A 20391-nucleotide genomic window follows, 5' to 3' on the forward strand; every position below is an offset into this window, starting at 1 on the left:
GAGGGTATGGTATGAATATAGCAATTGTAGATGGACTAAAGTATGTCGAGTTAATATTATTTTTTTATTGCTTATATGGGTGAACGAGCTCACAGCCCATAGACATCTACAACGTAAATGCACCATCCACCTTGAAATATAAGTTCTAAGGTCTCAAGTATAGTTAACACGGCTGCCCCACCCTTCAAACCGAAACGCATTACTGCTTCACGGAAGAAATAGGGAGGGTGGTGGTACCTACCCGTGCGGACTGACAAGACGTCCTACCACTAGTAATTACGCAAATTATAATTTTGCACGTTTTGATTTTTATTACACGACGTTATTCCTTCACCGTGGAAGTCAATCGTAAACATTTCAAGCCTAACCCTCGCTTATTTGTAATCGTGAAACTATTTCTCGCATACAGATACTCTAACAAATATCTTAAAAACACTAACGATTCATTCAGTTTATTTACGAAAAATTAAGTTAAGTTACATGACAGAATATTGATTTTCTTACGCTCGATACATGTATAGCTATTATAACAAGCTATTGGACAGTAAAATACTGCCTAGGGTCTGAAGCGAGATGATCGATACTTAAAACTGTACAAGATATGTAATCATCGAAGACCGCAACGCTGACCGCGAGGTGGAGCTATGCGGCCGCCTGTCCATCTCGACGGTAGGGCTGCGTTAAATATGTCTTAGATTATAACAATAATAATAATAACTTTAACATAATAACAATAATAATAACTTTATACTTTAACGAATTTTATACACCTTTACTGCCTGTTACCTGCCTAAGTAACCACAATCGAAACTCTATAGTCGCTGGTTGTTCTTACCGTGTTGGAGACATACACAGAAAAACTTTCAGCTTTTATAAAATAACGAAGGTCTGGCCGTCGCGGGCTCTTGGGCTATAAATTGCATTTAAATATGTTCACAGTCATAATTTTAATATTATTGTGAACTAGAACTAGTTTTTGGTGCGTACTTTTTTTATTCGCGGCGGAAAAGAGTAAGTAAGTATCTAATTGAAATATTTTTGGAGAAGAAATAGTGTATAGGCTGGAATGTGGAAAACTATTAAGGCGGATAATGACACTTGGGTTGCTATTTTAGAATGAAGGGCTTAGCGCCGGTAAAACCTCCAGTCCCACCTATTAATCTTTAAAGTTGGTCTCTTTCCTCTTGCCCATATGCTAAGTAGAGCGGAACGATGTTTGATTATCAATTTTAAATTTTGATTCAGTTTATGGCTTATAAGCAATTGTATAAGGTGGTGATTTACATGTTTGTGGGCTTTAGATTTATTTGTTTAATATAATATATGTCGGCGCAAATATGACTATTTACCTACTTATTATAAAAATAAAAATGATTGGATGTGATACTCAGATCATTTGATCATCAACTAATTACTTTGTGAGAAATTGATGTTAAACAGTCCCTTTTATTGTAATTTCAATGCTTTAAAAACGTGCAATGCTGACGTCACACTTTTTAAAAACATTCCGTCAGCGTTCCTACTCCGTCATATATAAGAATAAGAATGTGTGTGAGGTTTTTATTTATGGACTGTTTCATACTTCGACTCTGGAGTATGTTTTGTGTCCAAGAATGCTACTACCATGGTAATCGGCTAGTAATGGTAACTGAAGATACCCTGGAGCTTAAACAATATTCAAAAACGTACAAATACTAAATAGATTTTTGTAGGTCATCAAGGCAGACGAAAAAAAAAAAAAGTTTTACACATTCGTTCAGTTGTTAAACGATTACTTAATGCGTGAATTCAAGAATTGCTAACAGAGACATAAACTCGAAATCACAATCTATTAAAAAAGGTGATTGGGAAAAAATCATGAAACTGGGTAGAGCATGACGGCACATATAAGCGCTTCCATCTTTAAGTTCAAGGAAAGTCTTTTTTATTTTTAATATTTCTCATCTATTCATAGAAATCTTGTTGTTTCTCCAGAAGCAGAATGTATTGAAACGAGATTGTCTTCAGCTCTATGCTTGGCCGTGCTGGTATTGTCTATGTTCAAGAGCCACTGTGAGTGTAAGTAAACAGGTTCGTCGTCATGACAAAAACATGGTTCTTAAGGAACCTGGATCTCTATGAAGACCTGGAGCTTGACTCAGTAAGTATCTACAGCGCTCATCATTGCGCCACTTTGAGAAAGCGGCACGACATGAAAACCCTCTTGTCGTGGTCACCGGTAACTACATACCCGATCATGCGGACCGAATCGTAAACAGTTGACGTTGCCCTACACACGTCATTACGGATCCTCCCGATCCATTAACAGTGCTTTTAGGTACCTCAGGCACCGGTCATCGCCGAACCTGTCGCTTGCGACGAAGGGCTCGAAAAGTAAATGAGATGAGATGACGATATGAGAACCCTCTTATCGTGGCCGCTGGAAACTACATACCCGACCCATTATACCGAATGGTAAACCGTCGACGTCAGCCACGTCATTACGGATCCTCCCGATCCATTAACGGTGCTTTTAGGTGCCTCAAGCACCTTGTCACGCTCGACGAGTAAATTAACCCATAGACACAGCCCACTGAGTTTCTCGCCGGATCTTCTCAGTGGGTCGCGTTTTCGACCGGTGGTAGATTCTGTGAAGCACTGCTCTTGCTAGGGCCAGTGTTAGCAACCAGTTGAAGCCCCAAGAGCTCAGCTACAAGTTAAGAAGCTGAAATAGCCTTTCAAAACTATCAGCTTAGGTAGAAAAAAAAATATGATTTTTTTACCAAAACGAAAACGATTCTTAATACACGTAGCATTTTAGAACAGAATACATTCTTACCTCAAGAATCTACTGTAGGAATGATTCTCATCTTTCTCAACGGATCGATAACCCTAAAAGTACCGTTACAGTCGATCGTTCAGTTATTATCCTAAGTTGCGTGTTATTACTATGAATCAGAAGATATACTACTTTATAAATGGGACTAATAATAAACTTACTGTAAATTCTAAACAATTAACGGCTAGTCGTGACTATTCCATAAAAAACGTAAATAAAATGATTCATTTCATTCTTTATAAATTTTTTAGCATAAAATTTAATTGACGCTTCGACGAAAGGTCGGTTTTTTATGTTTATCTTCAACTATAACTTCATTCGAGGCCTTATACTTAAGTACTTTTATTTTTTATATGTCGTTTTCTGCACTTGAAATAGCTTTTGTTGAGAGACTCGAGAAAAAACATGACAAAGCCATATAAAGCTTTTGGCAAGGAAATGCATAGAACGTTTGGCAAAGTTCCAGAATACAGCACCCGCGTTTCTTGTCAAAACCACTCGAAAAATCTGCATAGTAACTATGGATATTTGACATCAATTGTAACAATTACAATTATCGCCATGAATTAAAATTAAACGCCTTCGAGCGGATTACACTTCAGCACCATTTAACTAATCCTACTTCAAAAACATTTCCAGTAAATACAAGCTTGTTTGTAAGGAAATGAATGTATATTTATAGTATTGATTTTCTGAAACTCTCATTAAAGTTATTGTTTTTAGGAAGTTTAGAATTAATTAATACATTTATCTTAGCTTAGTGCTTATGGTTTATTTTGAGGTAATATTATCAAGACTGTTACTTACGGCTTCTTAAAAGATGTCTAATAACCCGTACAAAAAATCTTAATTTTATTTTAATTACGATTTAGTTCTAGATCTACACAGCAGCTTACATACAGCTTTATAACATTTTAGTTCGAAGGCACATTACTTGAAGAATAGGTTTTATTCTATTGCTTATATGGGTGGACGAGCTCACAATCCACCTAGTGTTATGTGGTTACTGGAGCCCATAGACATCTACAACTTAAATGTGCCACCTACCTTGAGATATAAGTTCTAAGGTCTCAAGTATAGTTACAACGGCTGCCACACCCTTCAAACCGAAAGGCATTACTACTTCACGGCAGAAATAGCCAGGGTGGTGGTACCTACTCGCGCGGACTCACAAGAGGTCCTACCACCAGTAATTACGCAGATTATTATTGTGCAGGTTTTGATTTTTATTACACGATATTATTCCTTCTCCGTGGAAGTCAGTCGTGGCCCCTGGGACCGAAAAATTCTAGTGGCGACTGCGCACAGGGAACCGCAGCGTGGGTATGCCCCGCGAGGTGGACCGTCTGCTAAAGATCCCGAAAATCCATTTGGTTCAGACTACACAGGTCTGGTCATTATGGTAAACTTTGCCGCAGGACTATATATGGCCAATAGTGGACGTTAATGACATAATGATCATGACGAACTTTTTTTTTCTGCATGAACATTTTAGCTAATACTTTTCATATTTTTTTTTATTTCGCTTTAGATTATGTCAATATTTATAATAACATTTCAAATCGTTCGAAGCCATCGAAATATTATGTACTACGTTAATCTCGATGTTCGGAACCGATTTACTGTATTTTAATTATTCGAATTCATGATGAAATCCATGGACAGATGTAAAATAAAAATACTCCGCATTGAATTGCATACATCTCTTAACATTAAGATTGACGCCATTGCCAATGTCCATGACTGATGGTAACCTCTTTCTTACTTAACATCGACACGTCTATTCAAGCTACTGAAAATAAATCAAAAGTATGGTTTTGTTTAATCACTGGTTTGTTTAATCATTTCGACACCTACGCAATGCGGTCGTCTATAGGTAAGTGCTTGCATGAATCCAACATTGACTAGCCCTAAATAACGGTAAGTCATTCTTGGCTGTTATAAATTGATAGCCTTTAACTTTCTTATAACTCTGCATTCCAATGTGCCCGTTATTTGTAGCGAAGACACATTTAATTGACTTTTATATTATTAAGAAAAGAAAATATAAATATTCGTTGCTTGCTTTAAGTGTTAACATACAATTAAAAGGAGAATAATAAAAAAGTGTTTTAATTTTATTTTTTACTGCTTAGATAGGTGGACGAGCTCACGGCCTACTTGGTGATAGCTGGTTACCGGAGTCCATGAACATCAACAACGTAAATGCTGCTATCCACTTTGAGCCGTAAATCTCAGATTTATAGTACAATGGCTGCCCCACCCTTCAAACCGAAATGCATTACTGCTGCCGAAATAAGCGGGTTGGTGGTACTTACCCGGGGAAGCTCACAAGAGGTCCTACCACCAGTCAAAGTCAAGCGAATATTAATAATAATGGTGATAGAGCGTCTTTAGAACCCAGACGGGTAGGTATCATCATCCAACCTATTTTCTGCCGAGAAGCAGTAATGCGTTTCGGTTTTACGGTTTTGACTGGACGATAGCCATTGTACTCTAATAATCGAGACTTAGAACCAATATATCAAAGGCCAGTGTCGACATTTACATACGCTCTTGACGTCTGTGGTTCCAGTAACCACTTAACACCAGGTCCGACCATCAGTAATCAGATGTATCAGTAATATATTTGTTTTCAAAAGCAAAACATCTGAAATAAAATGCTAACAACTGATGTGGTTTGAAACTATACTTTATGGTAGAATAGTCAAGGATTATAAGCTCTATAAAAAGGCAGCCAACTTCTCTAGGTATACAAAGGAAATTTAATGCATCGGACAATAAATTGTATAATTTTACAGTGCAGTAATATATAAAGACATTTTTATTAATTTTATTTTGAGCGTGGTGTACGGCAGTTTCCTTGGAAGTATTAACCCTCAGACACAGCCCACTGAGTTTCTCGCCGGATCTTCTCAGTGGGTCGCGTTTCCGATCCGGTGGTAGATTCTGTGAAGCACGGCTCTTGCTAGGGTTCGTGTTAGCAACGTCGTCAGGTTTGAGCCCCGTGAGCTCACCTACTAGTTAAGGTTACGCTGATATAGCCTCTCAAGGCTACTAGCATAGGTAGCAAAACAAAAAAAAAAAAATTGGAAGCGCATTGATGCTTACACATGTTTTAATAGAATAAAGGCACAATTTATCCCCAGCTTATTTCTCTACGACCGAACTTAAAATTAAATTTTCATTCAATAAGGGATCCAAAAATTAGGCTTTGAAACTACAAATCGAGTCCTTTTAAAAAAAAAGTGTTTTTACACACCGTACCTTACTCCGAACGTTTGATTTTGACGTTCAGATAAAAATATGTAAACTATTACCCATACAAGTTACATCATGTGTGTTGCAATCTTCGAAGTTCAACATCAAGCTATGGACGTCATTATCGAGACGGGTCGAGCACAGACAATTGTTGTACAATGTACATACACATGCAATTGCATGATTCATTGTACGGTTGCACTTCAAGACCTTTGCCGTTCACCATAAATTATCTGATTATACAATCAGAAACAACTGAGACACGCGAATTTTTTGGTGTATTTTTTTGTTATGATAAATTAATAAATGACATATTTGTAAATAAAGTAAGGTCTGAATAAATATTAAGAGAATATTGTGAATAATTATTATCTGTGATATATTCGTAGTCATTCTGAAGTCATAGTTAATCTAGATATGTGACTCACAGAAAGTTTAAGTGACTGACAGTGAACTATTGCTTGAGACTTAAAGAAAATTTTGAGCGGAAAACTAGATTCCATCGCTTTTGAGACTCTGTAATCATTAATTTTAACAAAATGGGTCAAACGTACAGTTAAATAAAGAAATACATTTAACATAATGTGACCGTAAAGAATTTTGAAATGAACAAATTTTAATATTGAGAAATGAGGTTGCATATCTCACTTATTTTTCTTTAACTGTTGATGGTGACAGTTTACATTTACTTTTTCCTCCGCTACCTAAGTATTGCAGTGAAATTTATATTTTATGATATATCTTTAAAACCATATGTAAAATCCAAAATTTGAATCTTATGTAAATTGTAATTAATTCATATTCGACTAATTCCTCCATCCTTAAATCTCTTCGTGTACTGTAGATTTGCTAATACTATCAGCAGAATATGTCAATTTCTATAAGATTATAGTACAATAGCTTATAACCCTGAGATTGACTTGACAAAAACAACGACAAGTATTGTGTACGACGTTCACAATGCAGGTCTGTGGGTGTGATCACTCCCTTGACACAATGATGATCGATTCTCAACTTTCACTTGATTATAATTCGTTTGTTCATTGAGATAAATAGTAGTAATAGTTGCAGCATTAGGGCCGCAAAGTAGTCATGCGCTCTGTTTTGATGGGAAGGACTGTATTGAGCCAATTAAGACTTCTGTTGTTCGAAGGTGGATAACTGCATTCAGGTTGTTCTATCCGTGGACCGCGGTAACTACTTAAAGTTAAGGCCATGATTTTAGGAAGTTAAATAAAATTGATACATCCATATCTCATCTTTATAGGTCAGCAATGATCAAGACACATATTACTATCCATACTAAAGTAAAGTGCTCATAGTTGGCGTCAGGAAATCATTATCGATAATTTTACTGGTGGTTCGAAGGCCTTACCAGTTTCACCAGGACAGGTGGGCGAATAAAGGCCCAGCCCGGAGGGATCATTATCGATAGCGGGGCGATGGTTGTATTTATATCCCCACTGTTTGGTAAATTTGCAAAATCTAACTATTTAAGTTACAGCCGACTATATTATTGAATGGTAGGAAGAATTTCATATCTCAATACCATTCTGATTAATTTTGTAAACGTCAAGACGCATGAGTATCGTCGACAAAATTGAAAACTCTTTCCAGTTTGTTACTGGCACGTTTAATGGACTTTGAAAGAAGTATTATTTTACAAACAATAAACAAGCCACAAGTCGTCAGTAACACAAACTGGTACAAGGGAGATAGCGGCTTTGTAATTGACTAATTTATAAGTAAGTGTCTAATTAAGAACACGCTTCCCATGGGCAATTTTAGAGTTTCACATTATCTTTTGTAGCCGAAGCTTGTTTAGTTCTGCTTTTACGGTACTTCAAAGTAACGGGGTCGTATGTGAATATGATTAGCACAAAACTGTACAAACTACGTTGGCGTTCTTAACATCTGTAGATATTACAACCTTCCAAGATATTAGTGTTTGTTTTCGATGTCAGTGTTATTCGAAATTTTGATTTGTACACGGCTTATAAAAGTAATCGAACATCTCAATGTAGTCACTTGACAGGTGTGAGAAGGTCTCCACCTAATGCAGTGACATTATAAATCATAACATGGACTGCACTTTTGCTTATATGTCGAAACAAAAAACCCTGAAAGTCATACAGTGGAATTCATGTAGCCTGTTAGAATAATCGCGAATATTTGCTAAGTCGTCCATTTTGTGTTCAAACTCTGCAAACGCGGTATATTATGTTATATAATGGATCTGAATGTTTTTGTATTGTGAAAAGTTACCGCGTATTATGACGACACAACATTGCACTAATTGCATTGGATGGGTCTCGTTGAAGGTCCAAGTCAAGGTTGATTGCATCATACTTACCATTTCGCACTGAGCTTCGACGTCCTCGTCATAAAAGATGGTGTCGCAGTCGTCCATCACTGCGGCCGGATGCCCTCCTCACTCCTTAGCAGGACCTCGCGGCCCCCTCATGAATACCACGCGGCCGGACCACCGGCATCCGAGCTTGCACTAATTATAGACACCGCCTCACAACACCGGCCACACTCCGACACCACTATCGTAACGAATCGAATAATCGAAATCTTCGGGATAATCCAATGAGTCACGCGATACCGAGCCAACTTGGTGCGATACTGCCTCTAGAGCTGTAGACGGCGGACGGAAGGTGTAGGTGTCCTTAACGAATTGAATCAGGCGTAACAACGCAATGATACCGCCTCGCGTTCTATGTTAGTTTTTAGCCACTGATTGACGAAAGAATCGTTAATCGAGCCTTCGTTTTGGCAATGCGAAGATGCACAATTAAAGGATAATGTTTTTGTGACGAACTGCGAACTGCGTAGGTGGCTGCGAGCTGATTGGGGTGAGGGTGGCGCGCGCACTACGCTGCGGTGCATTGATCGGATCATTACTGCGCATGTGCCCTCTGGGATTTCCTCTGTTTTGACATTTACTAAGGGAGCATTTGAACTTGTATGAAGAAAAAAATATAAATCTACAGTGGTTTTGTTGGTTTCGTTATAACTACTGAACCATGCATCCGATTGACTTGAAACTTGGTATCCATGTAGAAAATACACGTACTTAAGGGATAGGCTAATATTTATATGAGTATTGGACTCCCTAATAATAATGACAATAAATAATAATGTTAATTTTAAATGCCCAGCGAAGCGGGCGAGTACGGCTAGTATCTGATAAGAATCACACGAAATTATCCCAACTTATCCTGTTCGTTATAAGAGAAATTTTAATTTCCGCATACCTCACTAAACTCAAGTCTATATCTAACTTCGAGCATCTGCAGAATTTACTTTACTTAATTACGTAATCGCAGCTCGATATTAAGATCTATAACTGAGCATTAATAATATATAGGAATGAAATAATGATTATAGTCGTTGTGAAAATGAATACGTATGATTGATGTGGGAATTCAGAGCAGTCGTACTCAAAGGTTGTTAACTTAGCCAATTATAGTACGAAATCAATCACAGAGTTATGTTTAAGCTGTTGTTGTTCCATTTGGCGTTTAATCTCGATAATGGAAATGGATCCGAATATCTTAATTATTACGAATAATAGCACAAAATACTGTTAAATCGTTATCTATATATTAATACGTGAAGCAAAAACTTTGTATCCCTTTTTACGAAAATTGCGCGGACGGAGGAGTATGAAATTTTCCACACTTATAGAGAATATAAAGAAGAAGTGCACAATGATAATATTTATTTTAAATTATGCATAAAAGATACATTAAATCAATAAAGAAAACATTACACACACTACATACCATGTATTTGACGCACACACGCATGCAAACTATTTATTGTCAAACTTTTGTTCTTGACGTCTGTTGTCAAATTGAGATTAAATATTGTTTGTTTTTGTTAATATTTTTATAGTGTAGTCTTGGCGAAATTTGTGATTATAGAAGTATAAAATACAATCATAATAGTGTACAAACTTACAATTCCAATTAATTATAGTCGAATTTCGACTACTGCGGGACCTCTAGTATCTATTATTTTTTCTCATAAAATCGAAATGAGAGACTTCTAAAGTTGACGACTTTTGAGATTAAGTTAGAAACAAGATGGTATTGTTTATTCGTGACCTACAATATCGCTGTATACAATCAAATGTCAAGGGAAACTATTGCTGCTGCATTCATAATCGCAACATTCGAACTACGAATGAGCAATAAATTAAACTGGCAATAAAAAACGATTGTTTGTTTTTTTTATACATTTAAGTATTACGTAAATGCTCTATATATTATTTTTGTTTTGGTTACTTTTATCGCAAGCTATTGTTTCGCATCTTGGCAATTGTGTTAATTATGTAATTTCCATGATAATAATCGTTTGTTTTCTATATTTATTAGAAGCTGTTTTAGAGTTGTTGTAATAAAATTATGACACTACGCTTTGACTGATTTAAAGATAATATTATTTAAAAAAAGCCGTATAGTTTCTCTTGTTGTAATTATCGTGTGTACTAACTATATTGTGGCTACAAAAAGTAGTAAATCCAATTAAAAAAAAGAAAGTTTTGGAATGTCGAATTTCGTTTTTGTTTATTAATTATATATAGCACTCATTCACACAGCGTATTTTCTCCAATTTTCAATTTGTGTTTTTATTTAATAAATTAACTTTTATTTTGTATTTTTGCCTTGGCCGCCTTGTTTATTACACTAAATGTGAATTGTAACTGCAAATAAAAAGCCAAATATAAACGCCACTCAAGTTGTTAGGGCTGTTATATTAATTGAAACTGGGCACACCTAAAACTTATATACACATAGTAGCCCGTGTTTCCGACAGTTTCCGAGGCGTAAATGCAAAATTGTGGCCAGATATCTGAACCTTGCTTAGAAACTTGCTAAATCTGAAGTTTGCCTAGAAACCGAACTTAAATTTTTTCTAAGACAGTAACGAGGCTTCAAGAAGTTAAAGGAGTCATAGTAAGCAGAAAAAATATAAGAGAACTGGAATCAGCCGGAATAAATTCACAATTGTCTTCTAAAAGTTCCATTATTGCAAATGTTAGTGAGTAACCAAAAGTAAATTTTGCTCGCAGTCAAGAAAATTGGAACTGGCGAAACCGACATTCATGTTCCGTGCAGAAATGATTCCAAATTTTTATAATTTTTTGTCAATTGCAATTCCCAAATTAATGAATATAAAACCAAATTAAAACCAAGTTAAACGATTACTTAAACTATCACGAACATCCAAGATATTTTGTTTTTAATTGCTACTCTTTGGGTTCCTTTAAGTTTGTCCATGAGTGTATATTGTAATCTTAGGAGTAATTAGATAGTGTTTCATCATCTTTAATTTTTTTTTGATGCCAAAGAATCATAGACCAAATAAAGCCAAATAATAACACATTTTTAACGAATTTGATACTTTAATCACCGTCGCAATTTCCTGCGTGTCATTGTTCACAAACAACACACTAGCCTATGTATATAAAGCCAGACCTAAATTACTTGGACCGTGTAAACAAAAGCGCGTATAGAATTACAAGTGATGTCTCCGTTAGACTCTTCCAGTACGTTGTGTTTTGACAATTTCCCACAGAAAATTTTGTAAATAAACTAAACTTAATCTCCAATGTAGGATATGAGACAAGAAAGACATAAGAAAAAAACGAAATAAAAAAAAAAATTAAAGAAAATTAAAAAGGTGTGCTCATTTTGAAAATCATATTATTATGAAGTGACAAACATGTGTTTAATTAAAGAATTTGAAATGAATAGTCGAGTTAAGTTATGTCTACTATTTATTTTATCATTTCTGAAGGCCGTATTTTTTTTTTTAAATCCATTGCGATTTCTATTATGACACTGTAATCAAATGCATGCTTACATTATTAAATAAAACTAGTAACATTTATGGGACGCTTAAAGAAGATATCATGGTTATAGAATTACAATTAAATTTTCACTATTTATTGTGATTTTACTATTAAAATCGAGCATATGATTATTTTTTATTTCGTAGCACTAATAAGTGAATTAATTGAGATCCTTCGGCATTACGTTTTAGTGTAACTACTTCGTAAAACTAATAAATGTTGCGTTTCACAGAGCAGTGTGCGTGTGACCGGCGGTCATCGGCCGATTCCTGTAAGGCCGCATTCCAGAGGGACCTGCGTATAATGCTGCACCTGAGGGTACTGATCATACGATTCATTTATAGCATACGCAAAGCCTTAGGTGTTTTTTTTATACTCTCAAACAGAACTATACAGATATTTAGGACCCAAAATAATTTAAATTTATTGATAGCGGTTCACGACTTTTATCATAGTGAAATTTCTGATGAAGAATCGGTTAATGTTGTCACGAAAATACTTAAATATTTCTCGTGTTCCTTATGATCGATTTAAATATATATTACTATAAATCTTTTAATGAGGTTCAATGTTTTTTTTTATATTATTAAGTCGTCACGAATGTTATATAATATAACGATTATTTTTATATATTTTATACTTTCCGCACATTCATGATCCTTCAAAACCGCGTATTGGCACGTGTGGTATAACCGTACGAGTTTTAAGATCGTGTATTTAAATTACGTTTATGACGTAACCTTCTTTGCTCTTCTGTCGGTTTACGTTACGTTAATACAATGATACAGCGTGCGTGGCGCTGGTTCGAGACCGTACGCACGCTCTCAGTCATCATTATTGCTGTTAAAATACAGGGTAATCACAGAAAGGGTATATATGAATATAAAGCCGAAAACTGTAAATAATGTCCTTTTATATTCGAGAAAAAAAAACCAAGTAAATAATTTCGGAATAAAGAGTACATAAACACAACGAGCAAACTATTCTTCTGGCATCCCTGAATTATGTATTGCTTGCATTTTAGCGAAGTTTAAAAAACATGAGTGTTTATTTAAGTACGAGTAATAGCAGATGATGTTCTAGCTGACTGTACAATCGGTAATGGTACAATCAATTACAAAAGTGTTTATTAAAATATGGGATATCATTCTTAAAAATTATTAAGTGACAGTTTTTCTATTATACCTTTATGCACAGTAATCTCCACAAAAGGTTTCGCAATTTGGCTGTAGTTTTAAATGTTTTATTGAGAAAGGCTTTCGCTGACATTTGATGAGTGCTTCATTCGAACTTTCTTAAAAATAAATATTGCACTTATCTATTTTAAAGCGCGTTTAAAATAAGTATGCAACCCTATGCAACCCTAAAATATGTGCCTTGTATAGTTCCCATCTCTGTTTGTTTCTTACTCGTTCACAGTTTTGACTGAAATAAATTTGGGAAATTCATATCATGTAAATATAGTAGGGTATAACTACTAACACTAATACTAAAATGTTAACGTAGCAAAAAAACGCACAAGTTTCTACTTCAAGTTTGTGGGCGAATTATATTTTTTTACACCTGCATTTAAAACCTAACAGATGAATGGTCTTAAATACAACACTATATTCTTTAATTGTTAAAAATCGCAGAACAAATGCATTTGAAAAAATATAACATAGGCCATAGGAAAATGGGACTCATGGTTTACAGACAAAATCAATGGTACGGAACAGTCTCCGCGATATTTCGACTCGCACTTGACTCGCACTTGAGTTTTTCTACAAATTAACAGAAATTACCCATTCACACCTATTTTTTCTTTTCACGTGTTACACAATCGTAAAACCTGCTTTTAAGGGGTTATTTGAGTTTTAAGGAATCTTCAGACAGATAGACTGAAATTCTAAATTCTACTATTCATTTTAGAAAGAAATGTTTTGCGCCACGATAGGAGGAGACGCGCAGGCGCTTGCACTAAACAAATAAAAAGGGAAAGACGACTGACTTCGAACTTTAAATATAAATTAAACTTGAATTAAACACCAGGTACACTTAAGCGTCCTGGGGTTAACGATCGAAGCCACCGCGGCTATCAACCATAGTTTAATTTAGATTGAATTAATTGATGGAGTTCTATGTTGTTTGTGTTTAAACTAAGTCGTTAATTTACATAGCTTTTACACAAGTGCTAGATTAATCTATAAATATATTTCTGCTGGAACGGTACCCATCACAGAAATGGCTCCGTTTAAGCGCTTATATTTTTCTTATAAATTGTAGTGATTATTTCGCAAACCGTAGACACGGTTATGGTTTACGTCACACACAACCTACCCGTCTAAGGAATTATTATTACGAATTAGGTACAAATGTTGTTATATGATCCTGAAATTTCGTTTTTACCATGGCACCACTCACTACCAGAGCAACGACCGTCCAGTCTACCTTAAGCCAATGCCAGCATAGAGCATGCTCAGAAAAACCTTTTTTCTACGCACCATCCGACTTCGGACCGCACTTCGCACCGCGATATTTTTTTAGCATTGTGACATGTTCCTCTTGAACGCACGATTTCTTCTTCGCGACAGATATAGGGAATATGGTGGAACCCATTCATGCGAGCTGAAAACACGTCCCATTTAATAACGGCAGTTGGTAGCCCCGGTTCTGTAATAAGTAGGTATACTTAGACAACTAGACATAAACATACTGTTACGGGCTGGAGCTCGGGATAAATAAAATTTCTACCGAAGTACGAATTAAAAATCTATTTAAAACTTACAGAACACCTTACAATTAGTAATTCACTTCTTCCGCTTTGCTTCAGGGGATCCGTTCACTGTTTCGATAGTTTCGATGTGTGTTTCCACTATTTCATAACAGATGGCGTTGTACTTCTCGATCGTTCTCGATTTTACTAGTTCTTTTGATATTCGTTTCTGCTATTCTACGATAGATGGCGTTACAATACTGTCGTATAAAACTCTTACCGGCGTAACAATACTGTCGTATAAAATTCTCCAACTAGATATTGGATGTCAACAAAGCAGTCACGTTAAAGTTTTATTTTCCAATACTGTATGGTCAACGAAATCAATATTTTACGTGTCCGTGGCTAAAAGGTCGAAAACGACGCAATAATACTTTTTGAATTCGACTCAAGATTTAGTTGTTCAATATTTGATATGCTTCTAAAAGTTTGTTGGTTGCAACAATATTACCACATCTGTGCCATCATTGCTCAACTAGTCTGCTTAGATGTGAATCTTGGAAATGATTCACGTATGATAAACATTTCATTTCATTGTGTTAATTCTTCGTCTAAATAGTTTGAAAAAAGCACAATCACACGCCCACACAGAGAAGTGAATACGGCCCATTATGGCGGGATCACAAGAGGTCCTACGACCAGTAATTACGCAAATTATAATTTTGCGGGTTTGATTTTTATTAAATGATGTTATTCCGTCACTGTGGAAGTCAATCGTGAACATTTGTTAAGTTCGTATTTCATTAGAAAAATTGGTACCTGCCTGAGATTCGAACACCGGTGCATCGCTCAACACGCATGCACCTGACGTCTTATCCTTTAGACCACGACGACTTCGAAAAATATGTACATCATAAGACGTAACTATTCACATTGTTCATACATACAAGCTATTATAAATTGTCGCATGTTTAATTAATGGCCAGACAGAGTTTGAACTATGTAATAATCACTGACGGCAATTTACAAATTAAAACACAGTATCCGTGTAAATGAAAACAAAGCCAAACGCTTAGAGACCACCATACATTGAATATAATTGTGCAATAATTTCTAGCAGGCTCTGTTACATTAACATACCTCAATATACAATGAGTGAGAAATTGTTTCGCATACGTCAACTTTCTTTTCCGCGTTATTATTTTATTATCGCTGTCTCAAAGTTACCTATTCAATTCGAAAATGTGCGTGTGCCACAACCACGTGTTGCATTTAAGAGACGCATTCTAGATTACATAAAATACACAACGACATTTAATCTTTAGAATCGTTGTGATTTCAAACCGGATGCAACGGAAAAAACGACAGGTAAGAGACACAAATACAAAAATGTGTAGGATGAAGCCAGCAAAGAATGAGACAGAAATATACATACTATTTAATACAGCGCCATCTGTGAGATTTTTTAATACTAACGTGTGTATGAAAGCTCTTGTAGTGAATTTTAATTTAGGATTATACGGGAAATTAAAATATCAATTCACAGAGGGCGCTACCTTACAATTATTTACTAATGACAAAATTTTACATATACTTAAGACGTTTAGGATAATTGTATTTTAATTTTGGAAGGTTTCACTTCTACCACGTGTGAATTGCACACATTTTGTTTTTTAATTTCAAAAGTAATTGGTTAAATAATGTGTAGACAAACAAAGTTCGACTGTGAACTGTGTAGCATTATTTGAATAGTGAAACTTTATTGGGCGTGTATAGTATACTTTCCAAACGTATTATTTACGGACACGGAGATTGTTTTACTACATGAAATTGTATTTTTTTTATTCAGCTTTCTTGAGCAGGACAAAAAAAATGCGTCCCAATAACCAATCATATTCGAAATTTGTTAAATTACCGTCTAAAATACGTAAACGTATTTAAAAAGAAACTTTTGAATTTGGTTCGTATAAAGCTTTAGGATGTAGAACATAATGTTTCATAATGATTATTGTGTTGTGAATATAATGTGTTGATATAAGTATATATTTGAAGAGCATTAAAAGCCCTCATTATTAGTATATGTATCTAATCTAAATTGAATGTCCAACATTTAATTAATTACATTTAATATGTGAATTTATTTTTCATTACGTGGTTTACTATCTTCCGGCCCATCGGCTGTTAAGTGCCTTAACTAAACTCGACTACCACACCACGAGACTTGTAGACGGCGGAATAACGTAATAACTGGCTTGACTTCTTACCGATTCTTTAACGGGTCCATTAGTGTCCATTGACATTGAGTGACGGCCGGATATATTGCACCCGCATGATATTATTATGTAATCTGTATATGATATTATTTTTCTTGATTGGTAGAGAGTTCACCTACTGTTACATCTTAGTCTACCGTTTTTATTGTCATTAAATTATTTTCGAAGTTTCAAATACTTTAAGCTCTTTGTTGTCACTGACGACTAAGCTAATGACAATAAAAACCGCGATATTAAACCGTTAAAGTGGCTTCAATTATATCTACGAATCGCAAAAACCGAAGAAAATACTATATACCGCTAATTGTAATTTAGTTATTTAACGACCCTCGACCCAGAAGTAAGGTGCGGTGACTACTGCGCCATTGAGTCGCTCGCCGATAATATAGAATCACATTTAATTATATTTTTAATATAAAAAAAACGATACTCTAATGTTCACTATTGAAGCTCATCTGTTGACAAATTAATGTCCACTATAAATTCTTTCAAATTTTATTTAGTAGGTACACAAAAAAGGAATTTATAAACAAGACGAATTTGGGTAAGCATTATTTTCATCAAAAATAATTAGAGAAGACCCTGTATAAAAAAATCCCTCAAAAGACAATAAAAAGAAAACCAAAGCTTAAAAATTTTGTATTTTATTTCACAGAGGGATAGTACCCACAAAACGTGTTATTAAATCGATCAGAATCTCTTGAAGGACGCCTTCATTAGTCACGGTATGTGAATTCGAGCTAGGTTCTTTCGACATGGTCGTAACAGCCCAGTCAGCGGTCACGTATTTACACTTAAAATACCGAACACGAGTATTCAACGCGATGGTAACGACTATCCCAAATGTTTTGTTGCGTCTATAAAATCGGTTCTTCCAAAAATTAGTTTTGTGAGATTAATAATTGAGTATACGTTACTATGTCGTAAGCACACGACTTACCCGATTTTAAGTAGTGATACTAGCCCATGAGCATTACAAATTACCCACCTTGAAAGATGAGGTCAAAGGGTCAATGTAATAGTAGGTATGACAGCTGCTGCTGACTCTTCGAACAAGACTGCATTATTGCCTCCTAGACTAGATCAGACTTATCTGGGCGGACTTCAATGTCGTTAGGTACTCACTTGAGACATGAATTCTAAGTCTCGAACTTCTCAATTCCCAAGTTAGTTCCGATCTTAATAACCAGTAGTGGGAGAGAAGAAAGTATTAAACAGTAAAAGCTTACAGCGATCCCACCTGGCTTTCAGTAATAATATACCTATACTATTACAGCTAAATATATACTAATATATAAATCTACAGTGGTTTTTACGGATGTTCCGTTATAACTACTGAACCATGCATCCGATTGACTTGAAACTTGGTATCCATGTAGAAAATACACGTACTTAATGGATAGGCTAATATTTATATGAGTATTGGACTCCCTAATAATAATGACAATGAATAATAATGTTAATTTTAAATGCCCAGCGAAGCGGGCGAGTACGTCTAGTTTTATATAATATAAATAACACAGTCGAACACATAAACTGATATAACTAAAATTTGAATTTTATTACCGCTATTAAAAACCATAGATATTCGATTCTGCATAATATAAATATTTCATTCTACATAATATGAAATCGCAGTGATATAAAAGGCTGCGATAAAAGAAGCGGTGAAATTCGCGAATTCCAAACAACTGACTAACGGATCTTAACATTAAGATGCGGGTCCAATTTCGAGGATCACATACAACGACGTCATCGCTATATATATAATGCAGTCCACGCTAGGTCCACGCCCGTTGCGATCTATGTTTAAATTTCAGCTTAGCTTCTAATACAACAATGTAACATTTTCTGGTTACTGCCTTTCTGTTTCTTTTTTTCTTTATAAATATTAAAGTTAATTAATTTAGTAAATGAATAAATTTTAATAATTCAAAAAACTGCTTGCATAGGAACCTCGGCTTACTCTAACAATCGCTATATATTACAAGAAACGCAACGAAAAAGTGCAAACCACGTCTGAAATGCCAAAACTACTAACAGATTAAATACCAAAAAAGAACTCAAACCTCATTTAGATTTTTCAAAATTATACATATAAAGGAGTTATATGTCGTTGTATATCTATAGAAGATTACAAACAAACAAGATACTTTAGTGGATACCCTCATTGCTTATTTTTACAACTACATACCTACATTTTTTGTGACGTATGTATTACCGAAATATATGCATAGGTACTGTAATGTCTTAATTTGATTTAAATAGTTCTTTACTATGCTATGTAATACATTAACATATGTACATAAATAGCACAAGTTTCAACTCAAACGCACAAACGACGCGCCATAGATTAAATCTATATATTAACACGTGAAGCAAAAACTTCGTATCCCTTTTTACGAAAATTACGTGGACGGAGGAATATTAAAATTTCCACACTTATAGAGAATATAGAGAAGAAGTGCACAATGCTAATATATTTTTTAAATAATGCATAAAATATACATTAAATCAATAAAGAAAACATTACACACACTACATACCATGTATTGGACGCACACACGCATGCATACTATTTATTGTCAAACTTTTGTTCTTGACGTCTGTTGTCAAATTGAGAATAGATTAAATATTGTTTGTCTGTGTTAATATTTTTTATAGTGTAGTCTTGGCGAAATTTGTGATTATAGAAGTATAAAATACAATCATAATACTGTACAAACTTACAATTCCAATTAATTATAGTCGAATTTCGACTACTGCAGGACCTCTAGTTAAAATAAACGCAATTCTTCAAGCCTACTAACATTTTGTATGTTATATATAAAATATTCCGGAAATTCTCATTTTTAAAGAATTTAAGTTCAACCAAACAAACCACGTTAATTGCATGAAATAATAACGATGCTTACATTATATTAGACGAAGGTATACAAAAATAATATTTTGCTATATATAGGAACCTGGGTTTAATACAATAGATATAGTAATACATAGTTTCAAAAATATTTTATGTTTATCTAAAAATCTCTAAGAAATTGAACTAGCAAAACTTATCGGGGCGCACATGCACCGTCACTCGAATAAACACCGTCTTAATCATTGATAGCTCGATTAAATGTATTTAATCATTGATAGCTCGATTAAATGTATTTAATCGAGCTATCAATGATTAAGACGCTGTAGCGTTAATTACATACCTATTTATTTATGTGATGATGTATAATAACTTATTAAGACATGTAAATTATGTCGTTGTGACGAATAATCATTTTTTTTACCTACCTATGCTGATAGCCTTGAGAGGCTATTTCAGCTTCACCATAACGTGTAGGTGGGCTCACGGGGTTCAAACCGGAGTGTTGCTAACACTGACCCTAGCAAGAGCGGTGCTTCGCAGAATCTACCACCGGCTCGGAAACGCGACCCACTGAGAAGATCCGGCGAGAAACTCAGTGGGTCTGTGTGTGTGTCT

General features: G+C 35.0%; 1 protein-coding gene across 11 annotated transcripts in view; it reads right to left on the minus strand.

The window, feature by feature from the left end:
- Nucleotides 1-20391, minus strand: part of LOC101744958 (uncharacterized) — a 100960-nt gene that overhangs the window by 65323 nt on the left and 15246 nt on the right. Inside the window, exon 1 of one of the 11 annotated variants that reach the window (XM_038012745.2) lies at nt 8433-8932. The exons of 9 other annotated variants lie outside the window; for them this stretch is intronic. In XM_038012745.2, the coding sequence (XP_037868673.1) occupies nt 8433-8489 (57 nt within the window). In that variant the 5' untranslated portion in view covers nt 8490-8932. Of the gene's footprint in view, nt 1-8432; nt 8933-20391 lie in introns of those variants that run through there. One more of the 11 variants, XM_062670156.1, reaches the window with a different exon arrangement.

This window comes from Bombyx mori, chromosome 9, assembly GCF_030269925.1.
Source record: "Bombyx mori chromosome 9, ASM3026992v2".
NCBI classification, from domain to species: Eukaryota; Metazoa; Arthropoda; class Insecta; order Lepidoptera; family Bombycidae; genus Bombyx; species Bombyx mori.